The following is a 24,223-nucleotide window of genomic DNA, read 5'->3' on the forward strand; positions in this document are numbered from 1 at the left end:
TTTTTTTCTTTGGCAGAGGAGCATCTAAGAGCTCTTGAACTCACAATTCTGAGTACCCAGCTTTTCTTAAGAAAAGACTGAAGAAGAATAATTTTCTGTAAAGGTGTAACTGATTTCTTAGAAATTTGCCTCCTTTCCATTTTGTTTATTGCAGATACTTACTGATTCTTAATAAATCAGCTCCTACACTAATCTCAGTCTCTGCTGAAATCAGTGGCCGCACCTCTGCAAATTGCCTTAAAATTTGGTTGCATTAAAGAGAGAATCAGAGGTGAATGTGGTAGGCTAGGATTTGAAGAGATGCAGTACCCTGCAGAATGAAGCTAACAACCTCATGTTTTTTTATGTGGATCCTGGGGCAAAACTCCAGTGCAACTCAGTTGGATTGAAATGTCCTTTCTTATCTCTGTGGGATCCAGAGAACCATCATGAAACCCTAAGGTTACCATACCATTATTCAGTTCATTATCAGTCAGCAAATTTATTAGAAGTCAGTGAGATGCTTGATGATGAGTCCAGGGTGAATGCTACGGTGACTTGAGCTTGGGGTTTTGGAATGAAGCTTCGCCAGCACAGCACTTGCCATCAGCACTTTTCTTCAGAGCTTTGCTATTCCGTTGGCACAAGTTAGTTGACTGAAGGTTACTGTAGGCAAATTATGTCACTGTAACAAATGATCCTGGAAAGAAATGGCAGGGCTACTGTGTAACGTGAGAGAAGGTAATGAATGACCAGTGAAGTAATGGATGGCTCTTGAAGACTGGTTGATAGGTGCCTAAGTGAACAGTAATGAATACTGAATACAGAAGGTTTTGTGTCATTGGAGAGTAATTTAAAAGACTACCATTGGGCTTTCTTGTCCAGTAGGAAAATAGGGAGTGGCATTTGTCTTCAGCTTTAGGTCTGGAGCAATACTGCATGTTCTGCATGAGGTGAGAGAATACTGTGCAGAAAGTATGTTACTGACCTAAAAAACTCACCAAAGTGGTAAATAGTATGTCTTCAGCATCCTTGTCTGCATCAGATTAGGTATAATGATAACAAGGCATCTAAGCTAGTTTAGATTTAATTTAAGTGAAGTCAGACTTCAAAAAATAAAAAGCTCTATCTCCCTCTTAAGTTTTGAGTATAGCACAATTGAAAACACACTGTTATTCATACTGTGGTGCAGAGGGTTAGGATTTAGTTACATTTTCAATATCTGAAGTCAAGGTTTAAACAGCACTAAAACTTTTCTGAGGCTTTCCCAGGGTATTGCAGTTACCGGGCAGGCAGACACTTTAAATTAAAGGAATATTGAATTTTACCTTGTTGAGATGGACAGCAAAGAAAAACAAAATATTAATATTACAATCTCTTACGGTGTAAAAGAATTCATATAGTTTTGCTCAAGAAAAAGGCACAAATATGGCTGGAAATTTTTTTATATTGAAATTTCCTTATAACAGAAGAAAAATATTAAAAACCCTTTAGGAAATGTGGTTTTAGTACCTCACTGTTGCAACAGTAGCAATTCTTGTAGCACTCTTAATAGGCCATACCAAGGCTTTAGCTTTGATTTCAGCCCATCATGTTTGATCTCTAAACACGGGACTGTTTTTTCCAAAATCGTTTCTCTTTTTCAGTTGCTTCTGAATGGAAATGGAGTATCTCTGTTATACGATAATCATACAAGAAATAAAACCTTTTTAGCTTGGGAGGGAAAGCTGGAAACTGATAACACTGCTTAACTTAACAGTGCTTAATTTAACAGTGCTTAACTTCTCCCTGTCACATGCAGTGTTCTTTAAATTTTGTCAGTAGCCTTCAAGCTAAAATAAAACTTCACTCCTTTTAGAAAATACTAAGAATTTCTGATCTGGTAGCAGTAATCTTGAAATGCTGTTTCCTTGTTCCAGCACACAAGAGTAACACCATTTGAAAGTTTGGTAAAGCGTTTGTGTGAAGATTAGTAAGTGGTGAGCAAAACATCCCCTGGACTTTACCCAGGCTGCAGAAAAGCTCAGAGCAAAGGTCTAAAATGGAATCCTTAAAACTTGCGAGCCTGGCGTGCATTGTTTGGGGTGCTGGCGTTGCTGCCTCAGAGCTCCAGTGAAATGCCATTTTCCACACCGTTCCTCCTCGCTTCTGGCAGTGGGCCCATTGTCCCTCCTGGTATTGATCAATTCAAAATGTGAAGAGAAGGTTTAGTAACTGTAAGAGTTCGTTTACTAGCTCTTGTGTTCCTCAGCAGTAAAGCATCCAAAGGTGGAGCGAAATAACAGGGTTATTTTAGTCAGGGTGCTACAAGGGCTGTGGGGGCTCCCTGGGGGGATCTGGCAGGGCAGGGCCTGGCAGCTGGGGCCTGTCCCACCGCCCCAGCCAGGAGCAGGGTGAATGGGGGCCATCGGGGCATTCCCAGCCCCAGGCATCTCCCTGGGGATGGGCTGGGCTGGGCTGGGGTCGGGCCGGGACATAGGCCCAGCTCGGCAGGCCCTGTGGCCAGGCAGGGCTGTGGGGGGTGGCGTCACTTAGGCAGGGGGTGATGACCCTGGTGGGGTTGGAAGGGGGCCATGGTCAGGGTTGGAAGGGGGCCATGGGCAGGGTGTAAGGAGCCCCTGGGGGCTGAAACCGGGTTCTGGGCTGTGCGCAGGGACAGGCAGGGCTGTAATGCCCCAGGGCCATGACGATTGATGTGCTGGTGTCAGTGTGGTATGATAATCTTCTCACAAAATAAGTGTGTTTTCATTGTATCTTTCTGTATCTCTGACTCTCAGCTAGAAGCTTGTCATGAAACCCTGTATGTTCAGGGACCTGTGGCATATCCACGTTTGTATTTTGCTTGCTTTACGACGTGGCTGATAATCGTTACTTCTTTGAAGGCCTGTTCCCCGCCATTTTGAACCTGGCCAGCAACGCTCACATCTCCACCAATGCCACCTGCGGGGAGAAGGGACCGGAGATGTTCTGCAAACTGGTGGAGCACGTTCCAGGACGGCCCCTGCGCAACGCACAGTGCCGCGTCTGCGACCACCGCAGTGCCAATCCCAAAGGCAAGTTTCATGTGTTTTTTTTTCGTTTCATGGGTTTGTGTCATTCTTTTTGACCCTTCCACATGAATACAGGGTGTATTGAGGTCAAATACTTTTGACTTGTAGTCTCTCCACTACATAATGAAACTACCTTTGAGCAAAGGGCTGACAGAAAGCGTGAATGCCTTAAATCAGTGTTAAGCACTGCAGAGTCCAGTGACCACCTTTTAGTCTGGGGGCAGATCTCGGCTTTTACTTCTTTATGACAGGAAGAAATTGTGCTCAGCAAGAAATAAATGTGCTGGGCCAGAGAAAATGCAGTGAGTTGTATTTTCAAGAGATGTTTAATTTTTTGCTTTGAAACAGAGCAGCACCCAATTTCCAGTGCAATCGATGGTACCAATAACTGGTGGCAAAGTCCCAGCATTCAGAATGGGAGGCAATACCACTGGGTCACCATCACCTTGGATTTAAGGCAGGTGAGTAACATGTAGGTGAGTGTCATTTATTGTATGTAGGATATAAGCCAATGCAGTTGATTACAGTTCTTCTGTGTTTAGATAGTGGGATATTTAGCAGTTAACTATTTAGTAGCACATAGTTGAACATTAATTTAGAGCTAATATGAATTGATTTTAAACAGATATTTTTTCAATTATTGTTCTACAGCATCTTGGAGATTTCAGTACTATCAGACTGGAATGGAAGTGACTATATTTGTAAGCACATAGGTCACAGGTTGTAATTCATGGCACAGTAACAATTGTATATGTGTGGATGAGAGTGTTTATATAAGCATTCCTTCTGTCTTGGCAACTTTCCTCTGCCTCACCCTGCTGTCTTTTCTCCAGAAGTCCTCTGATAGTGTTTTCCTCTACCTTTGATTTCAAGCAAGTTACTTGAAGTCTGGGTTATCAAAGACTTATTTTCAAGCAGTAAACAGTTTTTTCAGGGTGTTGTCATAAGTGCAGATTTTACATGTGAGGGTGCATCTGTTTCTGTTTATTAACTACAACTATCAGCCTGTCACATGATCATTATGCAGTTTCTTAGTAAAAGAGTAAATGATTTGAAGAAGGACATGGTAGAAACATTGGACATTTTCTGTAAGAAAACAGAGCACAATATACTTCCAAGTATTAACTCTTGTTCCATAGGTATTGTAACTCAGATACTGAGTTTCAGTGGAGAGAAAGGTAAGTGACTGGAGGATTATTGTATTCACATCAATTATCTCAGATAGTTATCTGAGATACCTATCTAAGATATCTCAAAGATCTCAAGTTAAACTCTTCTTTTAAATTCCTCAGTATTTTGTATATTTACATTAAATATATAAGTATGTTAATGCAACATAATGGTCAGATTGAAGTGTAAAATGTCATAAAGTTCAATTGCAGGATCTCTAGAACCCTGGAAACACAGACTTTCCTCAGTTGAGGGGTAACCTTCAGGACTGGAAAACAAAACATGCATACAATGGGGCAAAGTTAATGTTGCTGAAAGAAAAGTTGAATGACATTTTCTGTGCTTCTCTTCTAATCACCATCTTGTTGAAAGGAGCGCTGGGAAGAAATACACCGTATCTTCTATGGAATTTTACTGTCAGTTGTTCTGAAGAGTTAGGGGTTATATCTATAAAACAGTGATTTCTGACGATGGGGAGGCTGGAACTGCCTGGGCAGAAGTTGGTTCCTCTGTTTTGGCACTTTACAACAAAGCTTGGAGGAATTCATCATTCTTACACAGGAGGCAGCTAAACTCTACAAAGTGTTTGCTAATTTATTAGTTTGTCTATTAGGCATGGAAGAATCAGAAATCTCCTACTCTACTCCAAGAAAAGACAAAATAATTTCTGAAGGAAATGTGTTTTTTCTGGCTCTTTCTTGTTGTTTTGCTTTGGACAGATCTATGTGTTGGCCTGTCTAAGTTGTTTGAAAATCGTACCTCAGCAATCCATTATTAATATGGGGATGCTTCCAAACTCTGGAAGAAGCTTGTTACTAAGAAATTCATACTTGAGGTGTACAGTTGGTAACAAGCTTTGCAAGATCTGTAGGCCCTGCTTGAAAGTTATTTTAAAGATTAAAACAGAAGTTTTAAGTTTAGAACATTAAAGTGAAGCATAAGTTAAACAAGTGCCTAGTTTGCTTTTTAGTTAGAAAGCAGAACTGTTAGGAAGATAATCACAAGGTATCTTTTGTCAGTGACAGAAGGTTTGGATAGGACTTTATTGTTGTTTGAAGAGTTGACTTTGTGTTTGGTTTGTACTTGGACAAACAGGAAGGAAAAATGAAGGAGGGAATGCCATAGTTTTTATCCTCCTAGAACATTTTCACTTTAGAAACAGACCAGCTGAGCTGCCCTCTAAATCTTTTATTCTCCAGCCTTAGTGCTGTTGACGTTTCACCAAATACATATCTTTCTTCTCCTGACCCATGCTCAGTTTCACTAATTCGATTTGAAAAGTTTCCCCCAAGGGGCCTTTCTTCTGTGTTTTCCTTAGAGAGTTTGAGAGAGAGAAGGCATCTAGGGCTGTGCAAACTGAATGTAAATTACTGCTCTGTGAGAAAGGATTTGGTTAATAGAGATCGCTTGAAGTCAATGAGTTATTAGAGCTGACTTGGTGTGCTTACTTTAAGCGAGTCAGCTTCAGTAAAGAAAACACAAAAGAAAAGCTTGGGAAGGACCTTAGTGATTTTAGTGACTGTTTACTTCATAAACTTGTTTGAGAATGAGTAAAATGAGTTAAAATACTCTTCTATGACCTTCAAAAGTATTCCTGGAATTCAGTACCTGTAACTATGTGTGTTGCAGTACGTCTTTATCATTGGTACTTTTCTTACATTTCAAGTTTTGTGCATTAAATCTGCCAAGTAGCGTATTAAAGTAAATATGTCCTTTAACTTTCCTTGCCAAAATATAGAATATATTCACACTCTTTTGTGATGTGAAGAATGACCATCTGGTCATTATTTATGTTTTTTGAGTAATTATCAGAAGTTCTAGCAGTAAGTGGAGTGGATTGTTTCTTGGGATTGTTACCAATGTACAGTTTAGAGATGTAATCCAGCAGTCGGGTTGGTGAGTGCTGGAATGTAGGCTTGGATGGCAAATAAGGGGAAGATTCCCTTAGCTGGTGAAAACTGGCTCCACTCGGTAAAGTTCTGGACACAGTGTGTGTCCTGTATTTGGCTGTATTCATGTCTAGGCTCAAAATTGAAGGAAGCAGAGGATGTTCTTTCAGCTAATATTCTACCTTGCACTTAGTTTATTTAGTCTAAATACAGCTGGACTGCAGAGCAGTTTGATCGAATCTTGCTAAGAAAAGAGGGATGGCTAATAAAATCAGTATGGAGGTTGCTGCTTTGATCTTTCTCCTTTGCAGAATCTGTGCTATTTATAACTAATGCTGAGCATTTTGTAAGAGTAGCCAGTGGGTACGTCATGATTTTTTAGCTCACGTGGATCATAACAACTAGGTACATGTTACATGTATGCTGGTGTGCTTTTCAGTCTTTCCAGGACCCAGATGTATGATAGTCTTCCCCCCGTCCTCCTCCTTCTATTAAATGTATGGCAAAGATCCAAAACTGGTGAAAGAGTAGTTTAGCAATGAGGTGTAGTATTGATATACAAGATATCAAGGTTTGATTTATGACCTTACGCTTCCGGCACTGGCAATGCTACAGAAACAAAACGCACAGCAACAGTTTTAGATAAAAACGTCTTTTTTTGCCTGAATTTCACTCCTCTGGCCAGTTACTTTGTGAAATTATAATGAATTAAAATAAATGCTGACTATTACAAAGTGTGCTTGGGCCAGCTGTAAAATATTTCTCTGCCACACACACATTTTCTTCAGTGTTATTGCTATGCTTCAGACTTTTCAAGGTACTTAAGGGTACTTTGTACTAGGCATAGCAGAAAGGCACAAGTTTGTATATCACAAAGCTCTTGAATTGTAAAGCAAGACCAGCTGTTCTTGGAAGACCCATAGTATCAAGTTGAGAAAACTCTGCTTCTGATTAAATCGTAGCTCATAAATATTTCATGAGTACTGGATTACCACTCAGAGTCATGTAAGAGTAACTCATAGTTTCTGCTATTAGAAAGTAAAAAAGAATGTAAATAATTATAATATGATTTGTACAGAGCTTTTATTTTGAAATCAGTTGTCAAGAAGAGATTTCTGTAAGGGCAAATCCTTTGCTGATGTAAAAAGATATTATTCTGTTGACTTCACTCAACCAACGCTAATGTATTGTACGTGGCAAGCTTCCTTAAAAGACTTCTGAGGTTTTGTAAAAGTGATGATGCCGAGATTCAGGGAGCTCATCTGTACATTCTTACAGTACACTGCTTGAGTAAAATGAATTTTTCTTCTATTCCTAAGCAATGGTTGCACATAATAAATCAGAATCTTAAGGAAAAGATAATTCAGGAGACCATAAATTCTACTGGATTTCGTTTATTTTGCACTTTTAACACCACAGACTCCTCAGAACAAAACATAGCAAGCAATTGCTAGGCCTCACAGTCTCTAATAAGAGCCTTAAGCCATCTTTATCCCTTGAAAACACATTTCTGTGAACAATATAGGCTGATAGTCACCATATCCCTTCATGTAGTCTTCTACTATTTCAGAGTTTGTACAGATTCATTTTAGACTTTTTGGACACTAAGATGAAATCTGACAAAAAGAGGCTTTTCTGGTAATCAGGTTTATATGTGTTGACAACACTGAACAGAATGGATTTTGCAGTTTCAGTTAAAATGTGGAGTGATGTTAGTTGTAATAAACATTTTTCACCACAGGACTTGTCATGGTCTTTTGGAAAACGTACTTAGCTGTTTTTTAGATTCCCTTTCTGCATTCACACTCAAGGAAAGATTTAGCTGAATTTATAAAACTAGGAGGAACCAGTTTGCCAAGAGCCTTGCATTCCTCCAGGTATGTTCATTTTGCAATCTTCTGCATTATACAGTTTACATTATGCCAGTGTGATTGCAGTAAGGGATGCACTGGGTCACTGAAAGTGATCCGGAGGTCCTAAAGTTTTCAGGTTTTTTCAGGGTCAGGTAGAGTTTGGATTTGAATTGGGGTGTAGATTTGAAGTAGCAGTTGGTACCTCTGTTTTTAATAGGTTAACCATTTCTGAAATGTAGGAGAAAAAATAATGCATTGGGATTCATCTTTCCTTTTAAGTTTTCACTTTTGGAGCCTGGCACTTCGATGCTCATAGATATAAAAAGACCGAATCTTCCCTTTTCGTTGTCTCCATTTGTGTAGATTGAAAAGTATAACTGGGAGTCTTTATCCCAAAAGACTACCAGGAAAACTGAGCTTGCCAGGACGTGTATCTGTGTGCTTTGTAGAGCACTGACCATGCCCTTGGAAATGGGGACTTTTGGCTAGTATCTGCTGGGTGGCCACTGCTGGCTGAGTTTACAGTCCTGAGCAAAAAAATGTGCAAACTTCCCCAATGAATGGGGAGAAGGGTTCATTTACAAATCTGTTTCAAGAATAATGCACTTCTTGTTGCTGGATCTGGGAATCAGGGAAACAAGGTCATTAGGAAGGCTAAATAAAGGAGTAGTGACTTGTTGCATTGGTATTGGCTGCTATGAAGAAGAGTTTCTTCAGTACAGGTTTATTTGGCTGGTCTTTACAGTGGGGATTGAACTGCCTGTAAAATGACACTTTTAATCTATGGCTGTTTGGGAATTGCTAACTTGCTTTGGCTTGCCCTTTTTACCCTTGTAGCTCAATAAGGAAATGAGTTCTGGGAAAGCTGTACAGTCAAATTAAAGTGTACAAATCATTAGCTCTTGCCACACAGCTCAAGTTTATCGCGTGGCTGGTTGGTGGACACTGAATGGATGTGGGAAGTGGTTAGAAATTGCCTTTGGTGATGTTCAAACCTGAAGAATTTATAAAAGTAAAAATCTGTAAAGAAGTGCTCTGAGGAAGATTGGAAAATCAGCTTGCATTACACGGGCTTCCTGGTTCAGATCCATTGTGGGTTGCAGAGGCCGTGGGATATGAAGTCTGCAAAACCCCTACCTGCTGTCATTCCTTAAAATATCTTCATCTCCAAACAATGGGAACACCTTAATCCCTTCCTCCATCTTCATTCCCTTGCTTGGGAACATAATCCGTGAGAGAACGTAACTCCTTCTTGTAGGTTGTCTTTTGACTTTTTGGCTGCAGGAGCATTTATACAAAACCCTTCCATTTCTATATTTTAACCTATGTTATTTCAGGGGCTGACAAATTTTCCTGGTGTTGCTGATATTCACTATCCTGTGAATTTACCTGTGAAGTATTTTTGTGTATCTATGGGCTATGTGTGTAAATGGAAGAGAGTTGAGAGGATCGGGGGGAGAAGGCGGCAATGGTTTTTTACAGTGTGCATACTTAAATGTTTATAGAACCGTTTACTGATTTTTGAATGCCTCTTTTGGCATTGGTGAACTGTAGGCATGCAGGAAAAATCAATCACTAGATATCTTGTCTACCAAACATGGCTGCTTTTTTCCTGGAAAAATGTTGAGTTGAAAAGATTTAATTTATTGAATTGTGCATTAAATATGTGCACAGTTGCTGTGAAAATTTTTATCTTTAACCGCCTTTTCCCTTCACTGTCCCCTCACCAAGAAACTTGATATTTAAAATAAATTTAACTTGCATACTCTTGTGAATATCTTTTATTTCAGCACCAGGGGCTGCAGTTAGTTTGTGATGAAGGATAGCGCATTGTTACTAGTTGGAACTGGATTTAAAACTAGCTACATCAGCTGCAGACTACAATGGGTCTTGAAAAATCTCAATGTAATCAAAAGTAGATCAGTTGTTGTTCAGCCAACTGTGTAATAAGTATGGAAGTAGTTTAGTTGACGACAACAAGCAGAGAGGAAAAATAAATAAATAAAAGACATACAAGAGTTCTTGAGGAAAATTTTCTACCATGGCATTGGAAAAAAAATTGAGGTTCCAGTCTTGCATTTTTTTGTGCATTTGAGAGAGATGATTGACTTCAAAGGAACTTGGAGGTGCATAGCAGTTCCTAAGATCACTCAGTAAAACTTCCCTGGTTTTAACAGTTTTCTGCAGTTCTCTTCTGTGATGGAGAAGATACTCATACGAGTGACTCTTGTCACATACAAATGTCTTCAGGTTCGGGGTACTGAAATGATGATACCCCAGATTCTGCTGGTGCGTAACCCAGTGTGAAACAGGTATATAGCTCAACTACTGCTGACTGAATCATTGAAATCCAGGTTGTATATAGGGAATACAGTTACTTGACTTGAAGTCTGCTCAAATTCTTTTCTTTTCCCTTTAAAAGCATGTATTTTAGCATTTTTTTCAGTTGGAGCTTGTTGGCACGATGTACGTTTTATTTAAAAGAGGTCCTTTTCTTCATGAAAGCTGGACTATAATTCTTGGTATTCACTTGACTTTGATCGAATTTTAAGACTGTGCTGAACAACAGAGGATACACAGACCCCAGAGAAATTTTATTTCTAAGACTGTAAGGCTGTGACTAAACAGTGAGCTGGCTTTTCTTTTTTGTTTACTTCTGCTTGCATTGCTGAAATGTCATATAAGTCAGTAGACAAAATCCTCAGTTTGTGTCAATTTTTATATTTATTGTAACAACTGGAAATTTTCTGTTTGTGTTTGATGTCTCAAAGGCTGAAACTGAAGTGCCTGGAAATAAAATCAGACCAAGTGAATATAATGTTTTAATTTACGTTATCACCAAATTTTTTTCCTTCTCATGTCTGCAAGATCTCCTAAGCGAAGCTCTGTTCACTTAAACAATGTCTTGTTTCAAAAGTAGTTTCCTGAATTGCATGCACAGTACAATTACCATTTATCTCTGTGTGTTTATTTCCTCATTTGACAAAATCAAAATCTGCTTTTATGTAGCAGGTACTATTCTTGCTCTGGCTTTAACCTGTACTGGAAAAAAAAAAAAAAAATTTGAAATGTCTGAAAGAACTGGTTGTGGCAAACTTGAGCTCAACACAGTATTAATACTGCACATGCAGACAGGAATTATGATGGTTATACCAGCTGACCAGGCAGTCTGCTCAAGTGAGAGTACATACCTCTGAGATGGTGGAATAATATGGCATTTTTTTTTTCATCTAAATGTGGCTTGATACTATAGTGCATGTAAAACATTGTCGTGGTTTGGGCTGGACTGGCCACTGAAATGAATGACAGATGCTCTCCCCACCTGCTTCCTTCAGGGAGAAAAGTACCAGAGAGAAAGAGACTTATGACTTTAAAAGAAACTAAACTACTTTAATAAAATATTAATAATTTAAAAAAAATATAATGATATATATAAAAAAAGAAAATAATGAAATTATTATTTAGCTTGCTTGATTTCAACACGTGTTTCACAATCGTGGATAACCTGCGCAATAGCGTCCATGGTTAAATCCACTCCTTGGTCACGGGCCTGTTTGTATGTTGCATCCCTTCCTTGATGACCTGAAGTGTCATGGGCCCACTGAGCTAAAAATAGTTCACCTTTATGTTCCCAGTCCAAATCCATCTGTAATATTTTAGCAGCCTGATCTACTTGTTGATTGTTTTGAAGTTCCTCAATGGCCTGACTCATGGGTACATGGGCATCCACATGTGGATTAAACTCCTGTAAGAAGTCTTACCAATTTGCAAGGACAGCCTTTTGAAATGAGGTGATGTAATAGGTATTAGGGAAGGAAGAAGATAGTAGCTTTGCAATAAGTGCACTTCAGTGTTAGTGTCTAATGCTGTAAGCTAGTCGGGGGCCAGTGCAGGTTATCTAGCTGCCATGACAAGGTCATTTAAAAGGTGATATCGACTTAATTAATGCCATGCCTACTCAAACAAGTGCCAAACAGTGCTGTTGTGTGGATGGGGATTTCACTTAGGATCCAGGATTGTTAAAAAAATAGTCAAGATACCTGTATAGCTTAGAGAGTACACATCTTAAAAGAGCTACTATTCTTAAATAAGTTTATCATGTTGTATTTGTCACATTCATCTTATTTGTTTCTGTGTGTTTTCAGCAGTGTCTGTAAATAGTCTTCTGCTTAAGTAACTTTAACACAGGGTGAAAATGGAATGCACAGAGATTTTTAAGGTAGGGTGTAAAAAGCTTATCAGAAATGCTATTACTGAGAGGATTAAACTACCAGCTAAAATGTGAAACAGAGTTGTTTTGGCTGCAGTTGTTTTGAAAAAAACAACCCACTTTGAAGCCCTCAGTGGTTCAGAAAAGCTAAATAGCACACCGCATAGAAAGAGTGTTATATGCAAGTAATCCTGAAAAGTACAGTGTAGATACAGGTTTCAGCTATTACATTAACACAGAATGATGCACTGAATACATTTGGTCTTTTTTTTAGTCACATAAACAAATGTTTTGTTGTAATGTTCAGAGTTTTGACAAAAACCGATACATATTTCTGTTAGTAAAAGACTAGATTGGACTTTTGTCAAAAGTTTATGCAAAAATTTTGTCCAGAATCACTGTACCAAATTTTACCCTCTCCCAGGCAAACCATATACTGCTTTTAAAATTTAAGTTTAGTACCCAAGTGGCTTCTAGTGATCTTTTACAGCACAGTGAAGTGTTAAAATTTTCTTCGTGCATTTTTTAGGTCTTTCAAGTTGCATATGTCATCATCAAAGCTGCTAATGCTCCACGACCTGGAAACTGGATTTTGGAACGCTCCATAGATGGCACAGAGTTCAGACCATGGCAGTACTATGCAATTAGCGATACTGAATGTTTAACTCGTTATAATATTACACCCAGAATTGGGCCGCCAACTTACAAGAGAGACGATGAAGTGATCTGCACCTCCTATTATTCCAGACTAGTTCCCCTGGAACATGGAGAGGTATGTTTGCTTTTGCACTTGTGGTTTGTGAGCAAGAACATGGACTGATAGCAATTTGAAAACATTTGGATTACAGTTACAGTGTTCATCGCCCTCAGCACTATCAGATGATCTGTTATTCTTCTTTAATGATACTATCTTTACATTACGTACCAGCATAGTAAACTTTTATATGTTGGGATGAAACATGTCTTTGGCTCTACATATTCCCGTTACTAAACTCTTTGTTCTCTCTGCGTAATTTGATGGTAGCTATTAGCTGTGAATTATTAGTTACTTTATCCTGAAAGACTATAACAGAGGCTCTATGTTTTGCCAGGTTTTTCATTTAATAAAGAAAACCCCTGTGTTAGGAACACCTGGTTGTGTGAGATAAAGCTGCAAACACTGGAAGTGCTCGGCACAGCTGGAACTCCTAAACAGGCCTTGGCATTCTTTCAGGGACGTAGCATAATTAAAAGAGCTACGAGTTGTGCAGCCTCACTGTTGATTGTTCTTTCTTTTAACAAACTCTATTCATGGTACTTGTGTAATTTATTACATAGAGGCAGCTACATAATGAAATGATACATTAAAACCAGCGGTTATTCTATTGTGAATGCTATAATGTAAGAGCATGATAATAAATGCAGTGTTATCCCATGGAGAATGCTAGTAACTCTTGGCTTAATAGAAGCCAATATGTTTTTACTTCTTGGTTAAAAAAAGACTGGAGCGTATGCAGCTAAGGGCTAAAGTGTGTCAAACTTCTTTACATAAACTTAAAACTATGTTTCAGCAAGAACAAAACAATGAAATTCAGTAACACCAAATCCCATTCACTTTAATCAAGTGTTTATTGCAGCGGTGTAAGCATGTGCCCCACAGATCAGATGTAACAGACAAAGAAACTTAACCTGTCTCTCCACACAGCCTGAAAGCCCTTAGGTTGACTTTGTACGAACAATGCCTCTTGTAATGTACGCCTGATGTCTGATAGGCCATACAACTCCAAACCCAGGAATGCCAGAGATTCAGTTTAGTGACAATTTTTTCTTATTTATTTTCCCTGATGTACACAGAATTAATTGGGTGATACTATCCAGAACATTGCTTTTTTTTTCTTAGTGCAGTAACATAAAAACATAACATAAGAACATAAAAAATGACAGAATTAAATTGCCGCGTACTACATAAAAACTGTCATTCACAAAGGTAGGCTGCTCCTTCATAGCTGGAATGGCAGACAGACAGGAATATTCCCTGCACACGGTATCTCACAATCTGTATTAGTGAATCTTGGCACCCTTTAGAAAATATATGTATTTACTGCTCTGTAATTGGTTCTGGCCAACCTATTGAACTTAAGTATGGGGTTATAGGAAGTCCTGCAGAGCAGCTGATCTTTACAAGCACCTGCCTTGTGTCCAGCATTTGTTAGTATCCCAGTGTTCTGCAGTCAGCTTGTAGTACCCTGGTGTGAAAGAACTCGTAGGGTAAAAGGACCACATGTCTAAATGTTCCGTCTTCAGTTGTGTAAAACATGGGTACAAGGATGAATAATCTGTTCTGCATGTCTGTAACAGGATGGAAAAAGTGGTCTGAAATTGCAACAAGGAAAACATGGTTTAGAGATCCAGGAGCATTTCTAACTATAAAGCCAGAAAGGGCTGGAGTAGATTGCCTTGGAGGATTGTTGAATCACTACCAACAGTGGTCTTCAAGAACATCTAATAGAAGTCTTGCAAATTCTGCTTAGGGGTAGGAAATGGAGTAGAAGAATTCTGTGTGATTCTATGAGAGCTGAATATTATAAGGTGGTGTTAATTTGCAGGATTGGATCTGGTAAAAGTTTTGGGTTCATAACTGTTATTCTGCAGTTGGAAAATGGATGATGGTTAGTTTCTGAATGGGCTATCATAAAAATGAAATTTTTTGAACACAGCATATTAGAATATTTAGAAGGAATGGGGATAACTCATAAATGGCAAAATTTTAATGTTGAGAGTGTGAACTCCATTACCAGTCTCTGTTTGTATGTCTTTGAAATAACATGGTTCCTGTCTAGGAAGCTCCTAGACCCACTACAGAATTAAGATTTTTAAAAAAATAATAATTACAACATCTTTAATATTTAGAAATATTTTCAGAGGAACGACTTGACAGTACTGGACAAAGTTGAAACTATAAATTTAAGAGTAGTATATGAGACAAAATTAGTCTTCATAAATGAGAATAAGTCATGCACTCTAAAATGTAGCTGACGAGCCCAAAGCATGACCCCTTTTTTGTTGTGGACACCGGGTGAACTCTTTACCTTTCATTTGTGGCTCATTTTTCAGTTTGTCTTATAAAACGGAGCAGGAACTCCTTGTGTGTTCCTAAGTTGCTTTGGAAAGATGGAAGGGGCTGTTGCCAGAATAAGTTGTGCAGCTTTTACCAAAAGCCTTCTTAGTGGGGTCAATTGGGATTGCACAAGAAAGATGGAGGCCAGATGGGCTGGTTTGTGGTGGGAGCCCCTTGTTTTCAATTGTCGTATGTGTTGTGGCTTCCCACTGCGCTGTCATATCACTGAGTACCCCTTGCTGATTGGGAAGCCCTATGCCAGCAAGGCATAGGATTAATGACCCCAGGCTGAGCATGTGTGCCATGTGATGTTTTGCAATAAGATCTTTACAAATTGTGGAGGAGAAATCTGTAAGGACAAAACTGTACTTCTGGCCAGAGTTACATGTTCCATGTCAATCAGGGAGAGGAAAGAAGACTGGGGGAATGAAGGACTAGCTTGTGGTACTGCTTTTCTCTTTATGCTGTCTCCACAAAAGTCCAGGAGACTTGAGACTATGAAGAGTGGTGATTTCAGGACTGCGTGAGTCAGGAAGCAAGAATTCTACCTGCAGGTAGAGGATAGGGAAGAAAAAAAGAATTCCAGGTAGTTTAACATCCCTCTATCCTATGTTGTTGGAAAACAAGCTTAAGTTCTATGTTTTTAATTCTCAGACTAAGATGTTTGTTGTTGCAAATGAATCACAATTATGTTTATGATTAAGCTAGTCCCTCTTTCTAGATTCACACGTCACTGATCAACGGTAGGCCTAGCGCTGATGATCCTTCACAAAAGCTTTTGGAGTTTACTTCTGCACGATACATTCGCCTACGACTGCAACGTATTAGAACTCTTAATGCTGACCTCATGACTCTCAGCCATAATGATCCTAAAGAACTAGACCCCATTGTTACCAGAAGGGTAAGCTGATTGTTCATAAATGGTATTCAGTGTGACTTGATGGGAGAGCCTTTTCTGATCTGTTTGAGGAGGAGGCCATGCTTGATCCCTGCCATTCACAGAGTTGTTTTGATAGGTTGTTAAATAATTATTGCCTTCCCTTTGACATTATTAACAACAATACCTTGTCAGAAATAACTTCAAACAAATGCTTTTTAGATATTGGCTTTTATTTGTTTGCTTTTTGTTTTATTAGTTTGTGTAAATGACTTATGCTAGGAACAGTGTTTATAATACTTTATCATCAAAATAAAAAATATGGTTTGGTTGATGGAAATGTCACTTAGATTGCTCTTGGTGCAACTGCAGTACCTTTTCTGCTGTATCAATGATTTCAGGACCCAGTGCTCTGGTTCATAAAAATAATTATTTGAAAACCTTGCAAGTGAGAATTTTGATGTCTGATGAGTGTTTTCTTCATTGCTTAAGGCTGCTGTAATCAATTGCTTTAAAGCCTATGAATTAATAATAATGCAAAACACTTCAATAGAATTCTGAGAGTATTAACTGATCTTTACACATTTGATACGGAAACTGAGGCACCAAGCACTTGGGCTGACTTATTCAAGCTCTCAGAGAAATTCAGTGTTGGAGCCCCTAATAACGGTACTTACCATGAATTAACTGTCCTGCGGTATTTCTGCTTTGTATTTTGCCATTTTGCTGTGTACATTGGCACTGCTTCTGTGAGGTCTGGTTGGGTAGCTGGGTACAGAATGGAGAAAGGAATTTAGATTTGATCAGGATTTGGTGGGTACTTTCAAAGCAGCCCCACTCTTACGCCAGTCATGGACATGCCCACTCAGCTGCAGCATTTCTGGAGCGTAAAATCCGGATGTTCTACTTGTTCCATCTGCCCCATGTGGGAATTGCTAGACTGCAAGTGCAGAGTATTGGACAGCTGCTCCAGCTGTGACTTGCTGGCCATAGGGAAATGGTTAACGCACAGTCTGAGCAAGTGAGATGTTCCTGTGGAGCAGGCTAGTTGACATTTAGGTCTGTTGATAGTATTGTAATATGAAGAAATACACCCCAAAAAGAAAGGCTCAACATGGAAGCATGCAAACATACGGCTGTGAAACAAGGGTGTTGAGGACAAGCATTCCCATTGCTTTTCTAACACGCACAGTTGTGCAATCCAGGGCTGAGTACTACCCAACCTAGTTTCATGCAAAACTTATTGCAGTTTTGCATGAAAAGCTATGCATCTTCGTCTTTACAAGACCTGGGTTTTATTGGGCAGGGTTCCCAAATCCTGATGTCTCACCTTATGTCTCACTGTGCAACCAACTACAACTAAGGTAATCACTTCCAGCTTTCTGGATTGTGTTTTTATTGTTTTTTAAGACTTTACATCCAGTTCTTGATACCAATTTTGTCAGTTTCTTGTACGTGGTCTTGTAAAAGGGCTGATTTCTAAGTGTTCAACAGCACCTTTATTTCTGTATTGTATTTATTTCTGTCTGTAGCATTTGATTAGCATTGGTTTCTTGTTCAGCTTCAAGCTGCAGACAGCTGCTGTGAGCCATGCACTGTGAGTTTTAAGAAAACAAGACAAAGGAGATGAAGCAGGGAATGTAGTGAACTCCCTCTGTTACTAAGAAATATAGCTCTGCTTTTGTCCTCCTACTTTTCTCAGGCTGGACCTCCTTCTTTGTAGTTAAGGATTTACTGTTCATGGTAAGTCCTTGAATATTTTTTGTAATTCAAATCCATGAGATTAAAAAAATACTAAAATACTAAACATAATAAAAAATTTAAAACATTAAAAATTAAGTATGAAATCAAAGAGGCTAGTTTGCTCTGGTTCCAAGATCCTTCAAAGAAATAACAGTGCATGAGTCAGCATGCCTGACCACCCAGGGCCACCTCCTCTTCCTGAACCAGATGACTGTGGGGTTGTTAGGTCTGACAGTCTTGAACTCTTTCCTTAGAAGTATCCTCAAAAAGTGTTTCTTTTTCATTCCCCTGTAGTACATACTTCCCAGGATACAAACAGGCCAACCATGTTGATAGATGCAGCTGTAACTGAACCCAGATGGTCATTTCCTGCCTCTTCCTTGCCTTGAAAATTAAATCCTTTCCTTATGTACGTTGCTTTTTCTCACCACTTGGCAATATTAATGGATTGTACTCTGCTGTATCACCAATTTTTAAGCTAAGAATTTGGGTGGAATAATACAGTGCCTACACACTAGTAGCAAAGAGCTGGTCTGGAAGCAAGTGCACAAACAGGTTTTAAGGCAGAGCAGAGTTCCCATTTTAAGGAAACATACTCTTACTCCCCAGACTGAAATTAAAATGTAGCAATTACGCTTCATGGTTTCTTACAGGGTGAAAAAAGGATTATTTTACAAGTAAATTTTGGCTGAGGTCACATTTGGTGGTCTTTCCTTAAACTGAGGAATTGTGCATACTTATTTAAAGTTAAAAGTCCATTATTATTTTATACTAGTGAGGAAAAATACGGGGAAAAAAATTTTCACAAAATGGAAGGTTTCCCCAAGTGGCAAAAGTTCAAAGCTTCTTTTATTTTCTTGGCATTTTTCAAATCACAGAATAGTCGAATGCTAGTATTTTATTTTCCAGAGTAGAGGTGAAGATGTAAATACATGTAAATGTATTTTATTCATCCCTTTTTCAACTTTTTTTTTGTAGTACTACTATTCAATAAAGGACATCTCTGTTGGTGGCATGTGTATTTGTTACGGCCATGCTCGAAGCTGCCCCCTGGATGAAATCACAAAGGTATTCTTTAATCTCATTGATTTATTTTCACAAAACAACATTTCCAATTAAAAAAGAAAAAAAAAAGTACTTTGCCTAAGGAGAATGAGAAAGAGGAGACTAAAAGAGATCTTATGATATGGTGCACACAAATTATTTGTGATAATTTTCTTCCTTTTATGTGTAAGCATATCTAGATCTCTGGTAATGTGACTTTCTTAAAGTAACCTCTTTTTCTTTGTCATTAAATTGAAACAATTGTAACAAGGGGCACAGCAAGAAATAGCCTCTCTTGCAACACAGGAGATTTGTCCCTCCTGTTCTAGAAAGGCTATTCCCCAATAGTTGATACAGCGTGGTTGAGCAGTCTGATGCTAGTTGTGAGTTATTTGTGGGTCTTGACATTTTCTGGAGTAAATCTGATATTAGGCTTTTGGCAACACTGATAAAATTATCCATTAAAAATATTTCAAGAAAGCAAATTTTTTATTCTTAGAAATTGCAGTGCCAGTGTGAACACAACACATGTGGAGAGAGCTGTAACAAGTGCTGTCCAGGCTACCACCAGAAACCTTGGCGACCAGGAACCATTTCTGCTGGGAACAAATGTGAGAGTAAGTATGCGCAGAGGTTTAGATAGTTCCATAAAGGCTTATTATTTGCTTGTTTGAGGTTGCCTTTCATATAGATCTATAATAATTCCCAAGAAAAAAGCACAAACTATTAACTGTCTTTATGGGATTGTATAAAGGTAGAGGACCCACTTCTAATCATAAGTGTTGAGATTGTTTTAAATTTTTTATCCAATATAACTTCCTAGCTACTGGAGTTGTCGTGTAGTAAAGCTTTCAGAGTCTCTTTTTCAAAGAGACGTAGGGATTTATTATGCTCCTGTAAAAACTAGCAGATTTGCATCAATCATTTTGTTAGCTACTTGAAATGCAAATTCCTTACATTGATCATAAATTTTGTCAGATAAACAACTTTGTTCTGATAACAAATGTTTTGGAAGAAACTCCTTATTGGCCAATTTCATATCGTCTGGTAGATTGACTTAAGCTGTGCCAGTACAGCTGAATATGTTGCTAGGGCTAGTTAGTGCATTTTCTCTCTTCACATTGCTAATGCATGGCACAAGCTGCAGACAATTAAGACAATTAGATAAAATGTACAGTTGCAAATGGAAAAGTAGTCTCTTTAGTTGAAGTCTTTATACAAGTAGGTGTTTATGACTGTTTGGACTGAAGTATCTTCTAACCTAAATCAGATTTATAATCGTGTGCTGATATGGTGGACTTCTCAGACTTTTGTCCATAATACAAATAAGGAAAGAATTAGGCAGATTTTCTTCCATAATCCAGAGGACAGACAATGAAAGAACAGTTATTGGTAATAGCACATACCGCTACTAACATTGGTCCTGACAGGATCATCTTAGTGGTATCTACAGAATACTGTTAAAAATGGTGCTATTAAAGTCGTGACAGTGGTTTTGAAGTGTGCTTACTTGCTAAGAAATATAGTGTATCGCGACTGCTGAAGCATATAGCATGGTTAAAGGGAAAAAAAGCACTTGAGATGAATTGATATGCTCTTCTACTTAGATTTTCCACTTTGAAAAATGTCAATGTTATAGAAAATGTTATACAGTGTAAATAAAAAAAAAGGATGTCTCTTCCCTTCCTTCTCAGAGTGCAACTGTCATAACAAAGCAGAAGATTGTTATTACAATCAGAGTATTGCAGATCTGAAACGGAGCATGGATATTCATGGCCAGTATATAGGAGGTGGCGTGTGTTTAAACTGTACTCAACATACTACTGGGATCAACTGTGAAATGTGTGCTGATGGATATTTTAGACCACACAAAGTAAGATTTGGAAAATACTGTTCTAACATTTTGGTGAATTACAACACGATATGATGATGTGTATTTCAGCTCATTGTAATGAATATATATATATATGTTTAGCATTTGCAGAATAGCTAAAAACTATAGAGGTGGGTTTTTTTTAATAGATGACATATCACTAAAACTTACAGAAAAGAACATAAAAAGTTGGAGAGGAAAAGCGTAAGTGAAGATGAAACTTGAAGTCCTAGTGTGAAAGTGTAGGTGTTCTGATAGGAAATCCATTTCTCCTGTGGATAAAGTTTTAAGAAGTGCCAGTACTGAAGTTTTAGTGTCTTCAGAAGTGTCAAAATTGTGTACGATCCTATATCAGCCCATTTCAACCAGTGTTAAAACGGACTATTACATGATTCTAAGATCAGACTCTTTGTCTCATGAGATGTTGCAATAAATATTCTTCTTCTAGACATGATTATTGTAGAACATGTGCTCGCTGAGCCTGTGTACTTTCCAGTTTATTGACAAGTGTCGCTCTTTGGAAAAATGACCTAAACTCCACAAAAGACATCGTTAAGATGTGACTAATGGAGTTAAACATATGAATTTCCTGCAATGTTAGAGGTCTCTGTATAATGAGACATAACGGAACTAAACTTCTACCCCACAAGGTCTTGCTTTGGCAAGTTCACACATATTTTGGGAAACCCATGCTTTAGAAATCTAGCATAAATTCAAGACATTGGATAGGAGACATTCAAGACCGGCTTGATGAGGCTCTGAACAATCTGATCTAGTTAAAGATGTCTCTGCTTACTGCAGGGGGGTTGGACTAGATGACCTTTAAAGGTCCCTTCCAACACAACACATTCTATGATTCTATGATAAATTGGTGCAGAGAGCAAGGATGAGTCTGTAGGAGTATGGTTAGACAGCATGTACAGCTCATCCAACGAAGTAAACCGGAGTCGGGAGGTTGTCTGATTCACTTGCTGTAAGAAGCATTGAAGAGAAGTCTTCAATCAACTTGTAGCCAATAAATGTGTATCTAGAGGTCATTACTGGTTTGCTTTATATCTGAAGTGCCTCAAAGGAAAATTTTCCCTGAAAGAAAATAAAATCCTTGTCATATGAATTGTGTTGCCTTATATTTCAAAGATGTATAGATCATGAAGTCACAATGAATCTTCATGAATAGATAATCTGCCCTCCCATTGAACACAGAGCCAAGGATTTCTTTCATTTCCTTCCTCTTTGAACCAGAGTATCTTTGCAAAAAGCATCCATTCTTGTCTTAAACATTTCCATAATCTTTGGCAAACCATCACAGTGGTTAATTGCTGTTACATTAAAAAACTATTTATTCTGAATGTGTCGGGCTTCAGCTTCCAGCCATTAGCAGTTACTGTACCTTTGTCTGTGCTATTGAAGATCAAATTTTGTTCCCACATTGAAGTTTTTTTCTAGGCTGCAATCCCCTGATCTTCTGTTTGCTAAAATTAAAATGGTCCCTTGATCTATTGCTGCATACTAGCTTTTCCAGTCTTTATTCGTATTAGTTCTGGTGATCCCAGACAAGAAACAAATGTAAAATTACTTTTCTCAGTTAATAATTGGAGAGTTTAACAGACAACGTTTGTTCGTAGGTTTCTCCCTATGAAGATCACCCATGCTATCCCTGTGCCTGCGACCCGTTCGGCTCTCTGAGTTCTAACTGCATTAAAGATGAGCACCATTCTGACTCACAGCGTGGTAAGGGAGCGGGAAGTGCCTTTTCTCTAAACTTCAAATCTGGATATATTTCTTGCCAGTTAGGTACCACTTCAAAACAATAGTAAATATTTAGGAAGGAGAGGTGAGGCATAACATACTTTTAGGATTTTAAGGTATGTCAGGTCCCTGAATGTGTCCTTGTGTGGGGATGGTGGCCTCTAACTGTGTAAAACAACATGATGGATTGAGATCTAATACTGTTGTTTATGAATACTGTTATGGCTGTCACAAAATCCATTTTGCTGCTGTTTCTGTGCATGTGGTACTCTAAACATGACAAATAGATGGTGAGACTGACATTATGCCAAGTATCTGTGTGGAGTATGACTGGGAGTGTAATAAAAAAGGAATTTTAAATTACTTGCACCCTCTGAGAAATCTTGAATCCAGCCTACTGACTGCTCTTATTTATTTGTTTCTGTATTTTTGCTTTTCAAGGGACTTGGCCAGGTCAGTGTCAATGCCGAGAAGGTTACACTGGAGAAAAATGTGATCGCTGTGCATTTGGGTATCGGGGCTATCCAAACTGCCTGCGTTGTAACTGCAGCCTTATTGGTAGCATTAATGAAGATCCATGCACAGAGCCTTGTCTTTGCAAAGTGAGTATTAAACTGTCATTTTTGTTTAAAAACAAATCTGTGTATTGATTCGTAAACTCCTCTTGAATTGACAGTATGCCTAGCCGGGTTTGGTTTTAGGGATGACCGCTGATATTTCTTTTCAAAGTCACTGATTTCTTGTAAAGAAAGGATGTGTTCATAACATCTGCTTTGTGTGAAAAAACAGCATGCATATTTGGAAAGAACTATTGGAACACTTACATTAGATGTATATATGAAATGGGATTTAATTATTTGATTACAAAATCTAAGCCATAAAAATGTTAAAAAGAGAGCAGTTTTGCAGCCTTCTTTTATTTTTTGGTAGATGTCCAAACCTCTTGAAATATCTTGCAGCTGTAGATTCTGCTGAACTTTTACAAAGCTGCGTGTCAATATTTAAAGAAGTTACACTTAATTTCTGTACCAAATGTTAGCTAGTAGTTTATATATTTGTTGCCAAGTATGACAGTGAACAGGAGCCAAAAAAAATGTGGTTTGTTTCACAATTTTTCTGAAACTTCTTAGTCCTTTTGCATGATTTATCAAACATATAAATAATGAAAGTCTAGAAGAAAGAAATAGCACCAGTGGCCAATTTAAATACGAAAAAGGAGATAAAACTATTTTGCCTGATTTTGAGCTAGAGTAACACTATACTGGCCGATGCAGCTAACTGGTGAAAATTTCAGTATAAACTGAACCAGAAACTGTCCCCTTTCAGTGCTGTTGTGGGCATGAGCCTGGCATACAGAATTTTTGAGCCAGATCACTGAGCCAGTGGCCCACCTAAAGAGGTGAAAGCAAGGAAGGAGAAAAGTTATGTGCTCGAAATATCAAATGAAGAAGACAGGATTTCTAAGCCTATGCAGGCTCTGTGAACACAGTAGTGCAAGCTATTCCTTTTATAGTCTGAATTTCGAAAAGAGTGATCTTTTGTGAAACACAGCTCTTGACGTATAGTCATTGGGTAAAAAATTTTATTTTTCTTCAAGAAAGAAATGATAATTTCTGTCTAATAATGTTAGAGACAGAGTGAATGTGTGATCCAAGTGCATCCTGAGGACTGAAAAATAAAAAAGGCAAA

General features: G+C 38.3%; 1 protein-coding gene across 2 annotated transcripts in view; it reads left to right on the forward strand.

Annotated features, from left to right (window-relative positions):
* The window catches only part of LAMA1 (laminin subunit alpha 1), a 106,082-nt gene that overhangs the window by 21,629 nt on the left and 60,230 nt on the right, over nt 1-24,223 (forward strand). For both annotated transcript variants that reach the window (XM_063326584.1, XM_063326585.1), the window contains exons 2-10: nt 2,862-3,032; nt 3,378-3,490; nt 12,681-12,923; nt 15,970-16,149; nt 18,847-18,936; nt 19,412-19,529; nt 20,607-20,785; nt 22,411-22,516; nt 22,976-23,136. In XM_063326584.1, coding sequence (XP_063182654.1) covers nt 2,862-3,032; nt 3,378-3,490; nt 12,681-12,923; nt 15,970-16,149; nt 18,847-18,936; nt 19,412-19,529; nt 20,607-20,785; nt 22,411-22,516; nt 22,976-23,136 — 1,361 coding nt within the window. The remainder of the gene's footprint in view (nt 1-2,861; nt 3,033-3,377; nt 3,491-12,680; nt 12,924-15,969; nt 16,150-18,846; nt 18,937-19,411; nt 19,530-20,606; nt 20,786-22,410; nt 22,517-22,975; nt 23,137-24,223) is intronic.

This window comes from Chroicocephalus ridibundus, chromosome 2 (genome assembly GCF_963924245.1).
Source record: "Chroicocephalus ridibundus chromosome 2, bChrRid1.1, whole genome shotgun sequence".
In the NCBI taxonomy this organism is placed as follows: Eukaryota; Metazoa; Chordata; class Aves; order Charadriiformes; family Laridae; genus Chroicocephalus; species Chroicocephalus ridibundus.